Genomic DNA, 15,882 nt, shown 5'->3' with positions numbered 1-15,882 from the left:
GACACGGCGGAATACCTGCTGGAGACGGGAAACATGCTCTTCAGGGGTCGTGGACCATAGGATGATGTCGTCCACGTACACACGAACCCCTTCAATGCCCTCCATCATCTGCTCCATGAGGCGATGAAAGTTCTCCGATGACGAGACAATGCCAAAAGGCATGCGATTATAGCAGTATCTGCCCAACGATGTGTTGAAGGTGCAGAGCCTTCTGCTGGACTCACCGAGCTGGATTTGCCAAAATCCACGTGACACATCTAACTTGGTGAAAAAACGTGCGTGTGCCATCTCACTGGTGAGTTCCTCCCGCTTCGGGATGGGATAGTGTTCACGCATTATATTATTGAGATCCTTGGGATCAATGCAGATTCACAGGTCTCCTGAAGGCTTTCTGACACATACAATCAAGCTGACCCAGTCAGTCGGTTCGGTTACCTTGGAAATGATGCCCTGTTGCTGAAGCTCCTTGAGCTGTGTCTTCAGGCGCTCCCTCCGCGGAGCCGGGACCCGGCATGGTGCGTGGACCACTGGCTTGGCATAAAGTCGCCGCAGAATCTTGCATCGATATGGCAGCATGCCCATCCCGTCGAACACATCCGGATACTGAGCGAGGATGTCGTCAATGCCGGCCTGAAGATCCACATTGGAGGATGTCATTGTGTAAACCCGCTGCACGAGGTTCAGCTGCTTGCAGGCATGCGCGCCAAGTAGGGATGCCCTGTCTGGCTTGACAATGTCACAACGTAACCGTGCATGGGTGCTCCGGTTGGGGACGAGAGATGGCAGGTTCCCAGTGCCGTGATGGCATTTCCGTTTTAGTCCCGGAGCCTGCAGGCTGCAGGAAGGACCTTGGGGGGCTTCTTGATGCGTTTGAAATCTGCCTGTGAGAGGAGGTTGGCAGAAGCACCTGTGCCCAACTTAAACTGGATGGAGCAGTGGTTGACCTGCATCACCGCGCGCCATTCGTCCGCAGAATCCACAGCGAGGGTGGATTGACTTTGTGATGAGTTGGATGTGGCATATTCACATTTGGTAATGATGCCCACGCAGTAGGCGGAGTCCAGGCTTTCTTTCTCTGGATCCGTTGTGCTGCCAGGATCAGAATCCTGTAATCGGTGTTGCACACTCTGAACACATTGTCGTCGGAATTGGGAGCGCTGGCCCCTGACTGGTGGTGCAGACCTGCACAAGGCTGCATAGTGTCCAGGCTTCCCGCAGTTTAAACATTGCCTGCCTCTTGCAGGGCATTGTTTCTTTAAGTGTGCATTGCCGCAGTTCGAGCACGTCATGACGTCGGCGTCCTGATGCTCCGCGTGTCGTCGCACATGCGCAGTGCGGTGTCGGCCACTTCGTTATCCCGTTCGCATCGCGCATGCGTGGGGCCCTGGGAAAAGCTCGCAAATGGCCGCTTTCATCAATGCTGTGGCGTTGCACCCGGGAGATGGCCTGCACACTCTCTGCCTCGTGGGAGGCAAGTTTCTCATTTTCAGCCGATTTGTACTGGGCATCGCAATTTTTGGCATGCGCATGCACTGTGCATGTTTCAATCGCGACTGGCAGGGTCATATGCTTGATTTTCAGTAGCTGCTCTCTCAGAGGATCAGAATGAACTCCAAAAATGATTTGGTCTCTGATCATGGAGTCAGCAATATCACCAAACTTGCAGGACAGCGCTAGCAGGCGGAGATTAGTTAAGAAGGAGTTGAAAGATTCATCTTTACCTTGTAGACGCTGTTTGAATATGTAGCGCTCAAAGATTTCATTGGTGTCCACTTCACAGTGACTGTCAAACTTGTCCAGGATGGTCTGAAACTTTGTCTTGTCCTGGCCTTCGGTGAAGTGAAAAGAGTTGAAGAGTTCGATGGCTTGATCACCCGCTGTTGAGAGGAGAAGCGTGATCTTCCTTGCATCAGACGCACCCACGAGGTCTGAAGCTTCGATGTACAGCAGAAACCTTTGCTTGAATGTTCGCCAGTTGGCACTAAGATTGCCGGAGGTCCTGAGCTGGTGAGGAGCCTGAATCTTCTCCATGGTGCCGGGATACATTCGCTGGTCGTCACGGAGTGGACTGAGGTAAACCACCTAGATTAAGCAGACTCCTGGTAGCATGATGTGTTATGTACTCTGGGAAAACACTGGCTGCAACTGGATGCAGCTTTAACCAAAAAATACTCCAGACCTTGAAGTTAGTTCAATCTGATTTATTGAACCAGTAGCACAGTTATCACAGTTCTCTATGAGTTCGACTCTCTGCTAACCTAAGTGTGGTTACTCTGTCTGACTGAACCAGATTAGCTCTTAGCCACATGCTGGAGGTGTGATACTGTACATACACCCTGACTCACTCTGTAGATGTTCATCAGTGGAAAGAGGCGGAGTGTGAGTGCCTCGTGCCTTTTATAGTGAGATACCACCCCTGAGTGTCCTGCCTGCTCATTGGTCATGCCCTGTTCTCTGTGTTCATTAGCTGCCTGCCTGTGCCTGTCTGTATATCATTATCTGCATATCATGACAGGAATGTTCAAACCTCGGAGAGGCATGTGTGTGAAAGAGAGGGGGGTAAGTGTGTGTAAGTGTGTGAGACAAAGGGAATGAGTGTGTTTGTGAGAAAGAGGATGAGGGTGTGTGTGTGTGTGTTTGTGTATGTGAGAGGAGATGTGTTTGTGAAGGAGAGGGTGTGTGTGTATGTGTGTGATAGGATGGGTAGGTGAAAGAGAGGTAATGAGTGTGTGTGAGAGAGTGGGGAGTGAGTGTGTGAGAGAGAGGGGGGTGAGTGTGTGTATGAGAGAGAGGATGAATCTGTGTGTAGGAAAGGGAGGTGAGCATTTGTGTGGGAAAGTGGGTGAGTGTGTGAAAGTGAATGAATGTGTGTGTGGGAGAGGGCTCAAATGTGTGGGAGAGAGAGGGGTGTGTGTGTTTGATGGGAAATGAGTGTGTGGGGGACAGGGATGTGAGTACGTGTGTGTGAGAGAGGAGATGACCGTATATGAGAGAGAGGGGGATGAATGTGTGTGTGAGAGAGAAGGATGAGTGTGTGTGAGAAAGGGGGTGAGCGTGTGTGAGAAGGGGGTGAGTGTGTGTGCGGGAAAGGAGATGAATGTGTGTGTGGGAAAGGGGGGCGAGTGTGTAATAACTGCTGTGCTTAATGTGTACAAGCTTGTCCCAGACACTCAGAGACAAACACTTAGAAAGCTGAGCAAGAAACACAGTGGCACAGTGGCTAGCACTGCTGCTGTACAGCACCAGAGACCCCAGCTTGATTCCAGCCTTGTCTGTGCGGTTTGCATGCTCTCCCATGTCTGCAAGGTTTCCTCTCACTATCCAAAAATGCTAAATTGCCGCTTGGTGGATGGACGGATGGATGGATTTGTTTATGGATTTGTTTAATGTCATGTGTACTGAGGTACAGTGAAAAGTATTTTTCTGCGAGCAGCTCAAACAGATCATTAAGTACATGAAAAGAAAAGAAAAGAAAAAGAAAATACATAATAGGGCAACACTAGGTACACAATGTAAATACATAGACACCGGCATCGGGTGAAGCATACAGGAGTGTAGTATTAATCAGGTCAGTCGTTTAGAGGGTTGTTTAGGAGTCTGGTAACAGCGGAGAAGAAGCTGTTTTTGAGTCTGTTCGTGCGTGTCCTCAGACTTTTGTATCTCCTGCCCGATGGAAGAAGTTGGAGAGTGAGTAAGCCAGGTGGGAGGGGTCTTTGATTATGCTGCCCACTTTCCCCAGGCAGCGGGAGGTATAGATGGAGTCAATGGATGGGAGGCAGGTTCGTGCGATGGACTGGGCTGTGTTCACGACTCTGAAGTTTCTGCGGTCTTGGACCGAGCAGTTGCCAGACCAGGCTGTGATGCAGCCAGATAGGATATTTTCTCTGGTGCATCTGTAAAAGTTGGTTAAAGTTAATGTGGACATGTCGAATTTCCTTAGTTTCCTGAGGAAGTATAGGCGCTGTTGTGCTTTCTTGATGGTAGCGTGACGTGGGTGGACCAGGACAGATCTTTGGTGCTGTGCATCCCTAGGAATTTGAAGCTGTTAACCATCTCCATCTCGGCCCCGTTGATGCAGACAGGGGTGTGTACAGTACTTTGCTTCCTGAAGTCAATGACCAGCTCTTTAGTTTTACTGACATTGAGGGATAGATTGTTGTCGTTGCAGCACTCCACTAGGTTCTCTATCTCCCTCCTGTAATCTGACTCATCGTTATTTGTGATCCAGCCCACTATGTTCGTGTTGTCAGCAAATATGTAGTGTCCAGGTATGAAAATTAGGTTACGAGGATAGGGCAGTGTGGGCAAGGGAGTGGATCCGTCTTTCAGTGGGGCCAACTCGATGTAAACTCTACGGGCCAAATGGCCACCTTCTGCACCATAGGGATTCCTATGATGAATCAGGCTTTTGTGGAATTTGCTAGAGAATGGTCTTTGATCGATGATACAGGGCCATGAAAGATTGAGTAAGATTTTGAAAACCTTTTTAAAAAGCAACATTAAAAAAAAAAAAAATCTTGCAGAAAGAGGCCATTCGGTCCATCAAGCCTGCACTGAACCCCTGAAAGAGCACTCTATCTTGGCCCACTTCCCTGGCCCTATCCCTGCAACGACGCACATTGATCACAGCCAATCCACCTAACCTGCACACCTTTGGGCTGTGGGAGGAAATCAAACATCCAGAAGAAACCCATGCAGACAACGTGTAAACTCTAGACAGGCAGTCACCCAAGGCTGGAATTGAACCCGGGTCCATGGCACTGTGAGGCAATAATGCTACCACTGTGCCGCCCTTACTGGAATCAAGCCCCTCTAGGAGACCGTCAAGTTTCTAAAATAAGGGACATTGCCATTTTAGTTGATATGATCTACCTCATAAACACATAGGTGGCAACAAAGTATCATTCGCAAACGATCACAGAAACTGGAGAGATAAGGGGCGGGATTCTCCAATAATTGGGTTATGTCCCCACACCCACGAAAAAACGCAGGTGAATCACTCCGGACTTTCCTGAAGAACGTCCGGAGCGATTCACTTACCTGGAGGCGCTCCTCGCAGTTCCGGCTGCCAATACCGGGCACTGCATTTCCATTCGGGGGTCCGCAAAAATATAGGCCGCCCCCAGATCGCGTGCGCCCGCGGATCGGTGGCCCCCGATTGGTAGCCTGGCCGTCCTGGAGGCCCCCCCACGGTGAAGGATCCCCCTGTCCCCACCAGGGCGGCCACAGACTGAGTCCTCAGCCACCACGCCGAATTCCAGACGGGTGGGACCATGAGAGAACCACGCTGTCGGCAACTCGGCCAGCTGCACTCGGTGAATCGCCGCGGGAGCCTCTTTCAATGGCCCCCGTCCAGCACCGGGTCGACTGCGCACGCGCGATTGGCGGCGATTCTCCAGAGACCAGAGAATCGAGGGAGCGCCGTCGGACCCGATCTCGGGTTTGACTCCCATTCTTTGCACCCACGCCGATTGCGATTTCGGCGCGGAGGCGCGAAGAATCCCGCCGAAGAGAAGTGACAGTGAACCGAATACTAATTACCATGGGGGAAACAATCTCTTGCTGAAGTGAGGAATCGCACAGCCATCTGAAGACTCTGGGAGATTTGTTTCGGCATGGCCTGAGGGGAGAAATCATTGGGACAAGTTTTGCTTCTGGTACTGGATTTAGGAAATTCTTCATAAACTAAGGGAAACCACCTGAAGATACTACTCAATGAAACAGGGAAATGGTAACCCAATTGAAACTGGGAGCAATTTAAGGCCTGTAATTCTGTAGAGAATAAGTCTGATAAGTGTGAAAGGTGACTGTTCCTCATTGCAGTTTAAAGTATAAGTTACTTACAAAAATAGTCATTAGTGTTTTTAGTCATTTGTTAAGACGTTTTAAAATGCGAAATCTTGAATGTGAATGTGTCATTCTTTCTAGCTGTTAACTGGAAGTTTGAATTTCATTTTATTGGTCTCCTTGGGGATCATAGCACAACTAAATGATTAGCAGATAGACAAACATGCACTGAGCTGCGGATTGAATAGTAGGGTCTACGGTACTTAAAACTGCTTCGAAACTAAATATCTGACGCATTTTGAGCATGCGAAAGTGTGAAGTATTCTGAAATAAAACGTCATTGAAGTTTAAATGGCAGCGATGGATTGGACAATCCCTGAAGGAGAGCTGGTATCTGGAGCCATGGCAACAGCCTGTGGCCTAGTGAAAAAAAGCTGCAAACTGAAGCAGCAAGGTAAATACTCGTTAAACTGATGAGGAAAAGGGGAACAAGAAGACAATGCCTTAATACCAAAAGACTCAGAAATGTATATTTTGTGAGGGCAGTTAGTCATAATCACCAGAGAAGAATGTTTCCAATGCCTTGCACAAATATATTTTTTGCTTGGTTGATAATGTAGCTCTTAAGTATTTTATTTATCATAAGGAAAGTGTGAGGTTATAAGCAGTCAGTACATCCAGGGGAGATCTTCCTTTTTGGCACGCCTGATGCACACCAGGCAGGCAGTTTTAACTTAGTCAATGTTCTGTTGACTTCAATATAAATGAATATCAGGACAGATGGTTTACATCCTGTGGTAGTACCAGATATTGCTGAGAGGCTGATGACCATTGGTTAGACCCAGGGGTCTACCATTGGCTGTATTACGTAGCTCCGCCCTGAAGGCAGAGTATAAGAGATGGTGCCGTCCCAGCAGCCTTCACTTTCTGTACCGAAGCTGCTGGGGAACAGGTTCTAGTAGATTAAAGCCTTCAGTTATGAAATCACTTTGTCTTGAGTGTAATTGATCGCGCATCACATCCAAAATTAAAATGACACCACAGGACTGCAATTTGGGAAACTGGGCAACTTGAAGCTTCTGGATTTTTTTTCCCACTTCAGCATTTCAATTTATCTTACAGATCCTACTCAGAATCTTGGCTCTAGCCCTTTGGGGAGATTGGTTCACAGCAACGGTAGCAGCAGAGACAGCACAGAGGACATCCCTTCTCTTTTTAAAACCAAAGACTTGGCTGGAAACATCAGGCAAAAGATTCAGCTGGACTACAGCACGTACATGTCGAAGCTGACTCTCTCCGATAGTCCCAGCCCTCTGCTGAGCCCCGAGCATAGTACCACCAGCAGTCCCACCAAAAACCAGGTAAGAACAATTAAGCTGCTGGATATACGGGTTTGTGAAGCTAGGCTATCAACGTCTTTAATTACATTTACACAACTGGCCCATTAAGCTGTGTAGGCCAAGAGAAAATGCAAAGTACCTTTTAACCTCACTGCTGTGCCAAATCCTGTCACAGTGGCCTTTGCTGCCAAATTATTGCCATGAGATAGAAAACAAATCAAAATGTTGATCCGAAATGTCACTCACCTCTATTTGAAGGAAGTTAAAACAATGATTTGCAGTCATAGTTTAAAATCTTCTCAAGCATGTTCCTCTCATTTACATTCATCCATACATTTTATTGGGATAGTATGCATTTGAGTTATTCCCTTGCATGGATCTTCCCAGGTCTCATATCAGCTGCAGGAGTGAAGGTATTAATGGGGGGAACCTGCTTTTGTCTCTCTACTGATCATCTTCTTAAGCTGAGACTGGAAGAATGTTTTACAGTTAACTCACGCTTCTATTTTGCCTTCCCCAATGGAGAAATTCCATGTTTCAATGGAGATTCACCCAAGACAATAGGGTGAACTTTAACACCCTCTCCACCCTCACCATCACCCAAAAGTAGTGGGTTTGGGGGCCAGGTGAGGTGAGGTGGACATGAGCACATGTCGCTCAACTTTTTAAGAAGGGTGAAAGGAGGAAACCAGTGAATTACAGACCGATTAGCCTAACATCTGTGGTGAGGAAATTGCTGGAGTCTGTATTGAAGGATGAGGTAACTGCACACCTCGAAACATATTGGGCGGGATTCTCTAATAATGGGGCTATGTCCCCACAGCAGAGTGAAAACCGGCGGCAATGACTCCGGCATCAACGGCCCCCGAAAGTGAGGAATTTTCCCCTTTCTAGGGGGCTAGGCTGCCGCAGGAGTGGTCCCCACAGCTCCAGCCGGCGCCGAACGGCCGGCGCATTTCTTCGCATGCGCGGGTGTTCCCTTCTCCGCGCCGGTCCCCGGGCAATATAGCGGAGCCCTACAGGGGCCCGGCGCAGAGTAAAGTAGACCCCCACGGAACCAGCCCGCCCGCCGATCGATAGGCCCCAATCGCGGGCCAGGCCACCGTGGGCCCCCCCAGGGACGGATCCTCCCCACCCCCCCCACCCCCCCCCCCACCCCCGCCCCCGCCACTCCCCCACTAGGACGACCTCCGCACACTCACCTTCCAGGTCCCGCCGTGTGGGAGATGAGTAATCCACGCCACCGGGACTCGGCCAAACTCGTCGGCCACTCGGCCCATCGGGACCCTGACTAGCGTAGCAGTGATCCCACGGCCGCCCGAAAAACGGCGCCGGAGAATGATGAAGGCAGCGTCTCGCGCCTCCCCCCGGGGATTCACCGACCCGCCGCCGGATCAGAGAATCTCGGCCACTAACATGGAACTGAACACGTCGATCAGGAAGAGCCAACATGGATTCGTGAAGGGAAGGTCATGCCTGACTAATCTTATTAAATGTTTTGAAGAGGTGACTAAGGCAGTGGACAGGGGAATGTCTATGGATGTTATTTATATGGACTACCAGGAGGCATTTGACAAAGTTCCACATAAAAGGCTGTTAACTAAGATGGAAGTCCATAGAGTTGAGGTCAAATTATTGACATGGTTAGGAAATCGGTTGTATGGCAGATGTTAGAGATAGGGGATAATGGGTAATTACTCCAATTGGTGCTCTACAGGAATCTGTGTTGGGTCCTCAATTATTCATATTATTCATTAATGACTTGAATGATGGCATAGAAAGTCATATAACCAAATTTGCTGATAGATACAAAATTTTTGTAGACAGCCTAGATGATAGCAAAAAATTGCAAGGATATATTGACAGATGAGGTGAATGGGCAAAATTGTGGCAGATGCAATTCAATGTAAGCAAGTGTGAGGTTATACATTTTGGACGAAAAATGGATAGAACAGAGTACTTTCGAAATGGAAAGAGGATAGGTACAGTGGATGTCCTAAGAAACTTGGGGGTTCAGGTGCATCGATCCTTAAAATACCAGGAACAAGTGCAAAAATTATCGCGATGGGCCGAGTGGCTGCCCGTTTTCGGCCAGTCCCGCCGGTGTAAATTAGAGTAGGTACTTAATGGCGGGACCTGACTGCGCGGGCGGCCTCCTGGGTCCTCGGGGGGGGCGTGGGGGGATCTTGCCCCAGGAGGTGCCCCACAGTGGCCTGGCCCGCAATCGGGGCCCACCGATCCGTGGGCGGGCCTGTGCCATGGGGGCACTCTATTCTTCCATGTTGGCCGCTGTGGTCCTCCGCGATGGACGACACGGAGCTGAACGCCCGCTGCGCATGTGCTGGGATGTCGCACACGCTGGTGCTCCCGCGCATGCGGCAACTCGTGCCGGTTGGCGTGGCGCCAAGCCCCTTCCCCGCCAGCCGGCGTGGTGCAAACCACTCCGGCGCCGGCCTAGCCCCTGAAGATTCGGAGGATTCCGCACCTTCGGGGCGGCCCGACGCCGGAGTGGTTCACGCCACTCCTTCGCGCCGGAGTTGCCCGCCCCGCCAATTCTAGCAGAATCCTGCCCAAACTATTTCCACTGGTTGGAGATTCAAAAACAAGGGAGCACAGTCAAAAGATTAGGGCTAGACCATTCAGGGGCGGTGTTAGGAAGAACTTCTTCCCTCAAAGGGTGGTAGAGGTTTGGACTTCTGTTGCACAAACAGCAGATGAAACTAGAGCAGTTGTTAATTTTTAATCTGAGAGAGATAGATTTTTGTTAAGCAAAAATATTACGGGATATGGGCCAAAAGGCAGGTACATGGAGTTGGGCCACAGATTAGCCATGATTTAATTCAATGGTGGGACTGGCTAGAGGGGCTGAATGGCCTACTCCTGTTCCTATGGTAACTTTGAAAATCTTCCAACACGGCCTTACCTGCCTCCAGCCTACCTGCATAGGATGGATCACAGATGAACAGTCACCCTGCTCCCAGGAAGGAGGCATGTTTTAATGAGGCTGTCAACTTCAGATTTACCCTTCAGAGGACTGCTTCCTCCCAGCCACCACATTTATTTTCTTCTCTTGGATCAACCTCCTTTCACCAAATCTCCATTAGTCCTCCCCGCCCCCCAAGCCAAACATGGGTCAACCTCCTGAGCAGGCATCATTGTCTATGCCCTAATCTCTGGAGTTCCGTCCATAAACCTTTCCACCTCTCTATCTCTCTCTATCCTTCTTTGAGTTATTTTTAAAAAAAACATCTCTTTGACTAATCTTTCAATCACCAGCTTTCCTTCTATGACTTAATGCCAACTATTTGTCTGTTTACCCTCTTATAAAGCACTTTGGGATGCATTTATTGGATGCTCAATATAAATACAACTTGATACTGTTGTTGTAGAAGGACTCAAAGACTATTCTGACCTGCCACAATATGAATGCTGCTTCCATGGCCTTTTAATAACTTCATACAAGTCAATGAGGGTCAGGGAGGGTCAGGGAGATATTACAGGTTATCATAATCTATACAATGAGAGGAAGCCACTTAAACTCAACAGTCCTGAGTATCCCATTGGATGTGAACCCAGGACGCAGAGCTGGAGTTCCAGTCTCCAGCCTCCAACGACTGGGACTGTCTGGAGTGGGATCAAACCCTGAATCTTCTTATCACTAAGAAAGAAAAGCAGAGTTCAAACATCAAGAATAATGCCATTTAACGTTGGACCCTTTATGAAAGCGAATTATGACATTATGAGTCCCTTTTTTCCAGAGCTACTGCAGGTTGCTAGGTTTTTGGGTTATTGCCTAGCAACCACTAGAACATGATAATAAAGCAATCTAAAGTAAGCTCAAGTGAAGTAATTGTAGTAAACCAGTGATGAGAAGCAAATTTAGCTTGAGGCAAACATGAGTTAGGAAACTACTATGATGCAAACACAGTTCTTTATTGAGGCAGACCTATTAATATGGTGCACACATAGGAATGTAAAAAACCTGCCTCCATATACCTGAATGTCTTTGGTTAACTGAAATTTACCAATCTCAGGTTTAAATTAACAATTGAACCGACATCAAACTTCAAACACCCTTTGTGTGTCGAAGCAGTTAATTTATTAACTTCACTTCTGAAAGGTTCATCACTACTTTTTAAGCCATGTCCCTGGTCTTAGATTCTCCCACAAGCAAATATAGGTCTGAATGTTTCAGATGATGTCCGCTCATCCGAACAGTCGGTGGGGAACTCACCCCTGCTGACCCAGACAGCCACGTAGCCAGTGGACATTCCAGTAAGTGTTGATTGGTTGTAGCCAGTGTACATTTCAGTGAGTGTTGATTGGCTGCAGCCAGTGTCCATTCCAGTGAGCGTTGATTGGCTGCAGCCAGAGGACATGCCAGTGAGTGTTGATTGGCTGCAGCCAGTGTACATTCCAGTGAGTGTTGATTGGCTGCAGCCAATGTCCATTCCAGTGAGTGTTGATTGGTTGCAGCCAGTGTCCATTCCAGTGAGTGTTGATTGGTTGTAGACTGTGTACATTCCAGTGAGTGTTGTTTGGTTGCAGCCGGTGTCCATTCCAGTGAGTGTTGATTGGTGCAGCCAGTATACATTTCAGTGAGTGTTGATTGGCTGCAGCCAGTGTACATTCCAGTGAGTGTTGATTGGTTCCAGCCAGTGTCCATTTCAGTGAGTGGCGATTGGTTGCAGCCAGTGTCCATTCCAGTGAGTGTTGTTTGGTTGCAGTCGGTGTACATGCCAGTGAGTGTTGATTGGCTGCAGCCAGTGTACATTCCAGTGAGTGTTGATTGGCTGCAGCCAGTGTACATTCCAGTGAGTGTTGATTGGTTGCAGACTGTGTCCATTTCAGTGAGTGGCGATTGGTTGCAGCCAGTGTCCATTCCAGTGAGTGTTGATTGGTTGCAGCCAGTGTCCATTCCAGTGAGTGTTGATTGGTTGTAGACTGTGTACATTCCAGCGAGTGTTGTTTGGTTGCAGCCGGTGTCCATTCCAGTGAATGTTGATTGGCTGCAGCCAGTGTACATTCCAGTGAGTGTTGATTGGTTCCAGCCAGTGTCCATTTCAGTGAGTGGCGATTGGTTGCAGTCGGTGTACATTCCAGTGAATGTTGATTGGCTGCAGCCAGTGTCCATTCCAGTGAGCGTTGATTGGCTGCAGCCAGAGGACATGCCAGTGAGTGTTGATTGGCTGCAGCCAGTGTACATTCCAGTGAGTGTTGATTGGCTGCAGCCAATGTCCATTCCAGTGAGTGTTGATTGGTTGCAGCCAGTGTCCATTCCAGTGAGTGTTGATTTTGTAGACTGTGTACATTCCAGTGAGTGTTGTTTGGTTGCAGCCGGTGTCCATTCCAGTGAGTGTTGATTGGTGCAGCCAGTATACATTTCAGTGAGTGTTGATTGGCTGCAGCCAGTGTACATTCCAGTGAGTGTTGATTGGTTCCAGCCAGTGTCCATTTCAGTGAGTGGCGATTGGTTGCAGCCAGTGTCCATTCCAGTGAGTGTTGTTTGGTTGCAGTCGGTGTACATGCCAGTGAGTGTTGACTGGCTGCAGCCAGTGTACATTCCAGTGAGTGTTGATTGGCTGCAGCCAGTGTACATTCCAGTGAGTGTTGATTGGTTGCAGACTGTGTCCATTTCAGTGAGTGGCGATTGGTTGCAGCCAGTGTCCATTCCAGTGAGTGTTGATTGGTTGCAGCCAGTGTCCATTCCAGTGAGTGTTGATTGGTTGTAGACTGTGTACATTCCAGTGAGTGTTGTTTGGTTGCAGCCGGTGTCCATTCCAGTGAGTGTTGATTGGCTGCAGCCAGTGTACATTCCAGTGAGTGTTGATTGGTTCCAGCCAGTGTCCATTTCAGTGAGTGGCGATTGGTTGCAGTCGGTGTACATTCCAGTGAATGTTGATTGGCTGCAGCCAGTGTACATTCCAGTGAGTGTTGATTGGTGCAGCCAGTATACATTTCAGTGAGTGTTGATTGGCTGCAGCCAGTGTACATTCCAGTGAGTGTTGATTGGTTCCAGCCAGTGTCCATTTCAGTGAGTGGCGATTGGTTGCAGCCAGTGTCCATTCCAGTGAGCGTTGATTGGTTGCAGTCGGTGTACATTCCAGTGAATGTTGATTGGCTGCAGCCAGTGTACATTCCAGTGAGTGTTGATTGGTTGCAGCCAGTGTACATTCCAGTGAATGTTGATTGGCTGCAGCCAGTGTACATTCCAGTGAATGTTGATTGGTTGCAGCCAGTGTACATTCCAGTGAATGTTGATTGGCTGCAGCCAGTGTACATTCCAGTGAGTGTTGATTGGTTGCAGCCAGTGTCCATTCCAGTGAGTGTTGTTTGGTTGCAGTCGGTGTACATGCCAGTGAGTGTTGATTGGCTGCAGCCAGTGTACATTCCAGTGAGTGTTGATTGGCTGCAGCCAGTGTACATTCCAGTGAGTGTTGATTGGTTGCAGCCAGTGTACATTCCAGTGAGTGTTGATTGGCTGCAGCCAGTGTCCATTCCAGTGAGTGTTGTTTGGTTGCAGACTGTGTACATTCCAGTGAGTGTTGATTGGTTGCAGCCAGTGTACATTCCAGTGAGTGTTGATTGGCTGCAGCCAGTGTACATTCCAGTGAGTGTTGATTGGTTGCAGCCAGTGTACATTCCAGTGAGTGTTGATTGGCTGCAGCCAGTGTCCATTCCAGTGGGTGTTGATTGGTTGCAGACTGTGTACATTCTGCTGAGTGTTGATTGGTTGCAGTCAGTGTACGTTCCAGTGAGTGTTGATTGGATGCAGCCAGTGTACATTCCAGTGAATGTTGATTGGTTGCAGCCAGTGTACATTTCAGTGAGTGTTGATTGGTGCAGCCAGTGCACATTCCAGTGAGTGTTGATTGGTGCAGCCAGTGCACATTCCAGTGACTGTTGGTTGGCTGCAGCCAGTGCACATTCCAGTGAGCACTGATTAGCTGCAGCCAGTGCACATTCCAGTGACCGCTGATTGGCTGCAGCCAGTGTACATTCCAGTGAGTGTTGATTGGCTGCAGCCAGTGTACATTCCAGTGAGTGTTGATTGGCTGCAGCCAATGTACATTCCAGTGAGTGTTGATTGGCAAGCAGACTATGTCCATTTCAGTGAGTGGCGATTGGTTGCAGCCAGTGTCCATTCCAGTGAGTGTTGATTGGTTGCAGCCAGTGTACACTCCAGTGAGTGTCGTTTGGTTGCAGTCGGTGTACATGCCAGTGAGTGTTGATTGGCTGCAGCCAGTGTACATTCCAGTGAGTGTTGATTGGCTGCAGCCAGTGTACATTCCAGTGAGTGTTGATTGGTTGCAGACTGTGTCCATTTCAGTGAGTGGCGATTGGTTGCAGCCAGTGTCCATTCCAGTGAGTGTTGATTGGTTGCAGCCAGTGTCCATTCCAGTGAGTGTTGATTGGTTGCAGACTGTGTACATTCCAGTGAGTGTTGATTGGTTGCAGCCAGTGTCCATCCCAGTGAGTGTTGATTGGCTGCAGCCAGTGTACAGTCCAGTGAGTGCTGATTGGATGCAGCCAGTGTACATTCTAGTGAGTGTTGATTGGTTGCAGTCAGTGTACATTCCAGTGAGTGCTGATTGGATGCAGCCGGTGTACATTCCGGTGAGTGTTGATTGGTTGCAGCCAGTGTCCATTCCAATGAGTGTTGATTGGTTGCAGACTGTGTACATTCCAGTGAGTGTTGATTGGTTGCAGCCAGTATCCATTCCAGTGAGTGTTGATTGGTTGCAGCCAGTGTCCATTCCAGTGAGTGTTGATTGGTTGCAGACTGTGTACATTCCAGTGAGTGTTGATTGGCTGCAGCCAGTCTACATTTCAGTGAGTGTTGATTGGCTGCAGCCAGTGTACATTCCAGTGAGTGTTGATTGGTTGCAGCCAGTGTCCATTCCAGTGAGTGTTGATTGGTTGCAGACTGTGTACATTCCAGTGAGTGTTGATTGGTTGCAGCCAGTATCCATTCCAGTGAGTGTTGATTGGTTGCAGCCAGTGTCCATTCCAGTGAGTGTTGATTGGTTGCAGACTGTGTACATTCCAGTGAGTGTTGATTGGCTGCAGCCAGTCTACATTTCAGTGAGTGTTGATTGGCTGCAGCCAGTGTACATTCCAGTGAGTGTTGATTGGTTGCAGCCAGTGTCCATTCCAGTGAGTGTTGATTGGCTGCAGCCAGTGTCCATTTCAGTGAGTGTTGATTGGCTGCAGCCAGTGTACATTCCAGTGAGTGTTGATTGGTTGCAGCCAGTGTACATTCCAGTGAGTGTTGATTGGTTGCAGCCAGTGTACAGTCCAGTGAGTATTGATTGGTTGCAGCCAGTGTACATTCCAGTGAGTGTTGATTGGTTGCAGACTGTGTACATTCCAGTGAGTGTGGATTGGTTGCAGCCAGTGTCCATTCCAGTGAGTGTTGATTGGTTGCAGCCAGTGTACATTCCAGTGAGTGTTGATTGGCTGCAGCCAGTGTACATTCCAGTGGGTGTTGATTGGTTGCAGACTGTGTACATTCTGCTGAGTGTTGATTGGTTGCAGTCGGTGTACGTTCCAGTGAATGTTGATTGGTTGCAGCCAGTGTACATTCCAGTGAATGTTGATTGGTTGCAGCCAGTGTACATTTCAGTGAGTGTTGATTGGTGCAGCCAGTGCACATTTCAGTGAGTGTTGATTGGTGCAGCCAGTGCACATTCCAGTGAGTGTTGATTGGTGCAGCCAGTGCACATTCCAGTGAGTGTTGATTGGTTGCAGCCAG

The 15,882-nt window shown here is 48.8% G+C and overlaps 1 protein-coding gene across 1 annotated transcript in view; it reads left to right on the top strand.

Annotated features, from left to right (window-relative positions):
- Positions 1-15,882, top strand: part of tex2l (testis expressed 2, like) — a 200,737-nt gene that overhangs the window by 138,316 nt on the left and 46,539 nt on the right. Inside the window, exon 5 of the mRNA XM_072480866.1 lies at positions 6,910-7,148. Within this exon, the coding sequence (XP_072336967.1) occupies positions 6,910-7,148 (239 nt within the window). The remainder of the gene's footprint in view (positions 1-6,909; positions 7,149-15,882) is intronic.

Source organism: Scyliorhinus torazame, chromosome 17 (genome assembly GCF_047496885.1).
Source record: "Scyliorhinus torazame isolate Kashiwa2021f chromosome 17, sScyTor2.1, whole genome shotgun sequence".
In the NCBI taxonomy this organism is placed as follows: domain Eukaryota; kingdom Metazoa; phylum Chordata; class Chondrichthyes; order Carcharhiniformes; family Scyliorhinidae; genus Scyliorhinus; species Scyliorhinus torazame.
The sequence above is the reverse complement of the archived record's forward strand: the minus strand, read 5'-3'. Positions and strand labels throughout refer to the sequence as shown.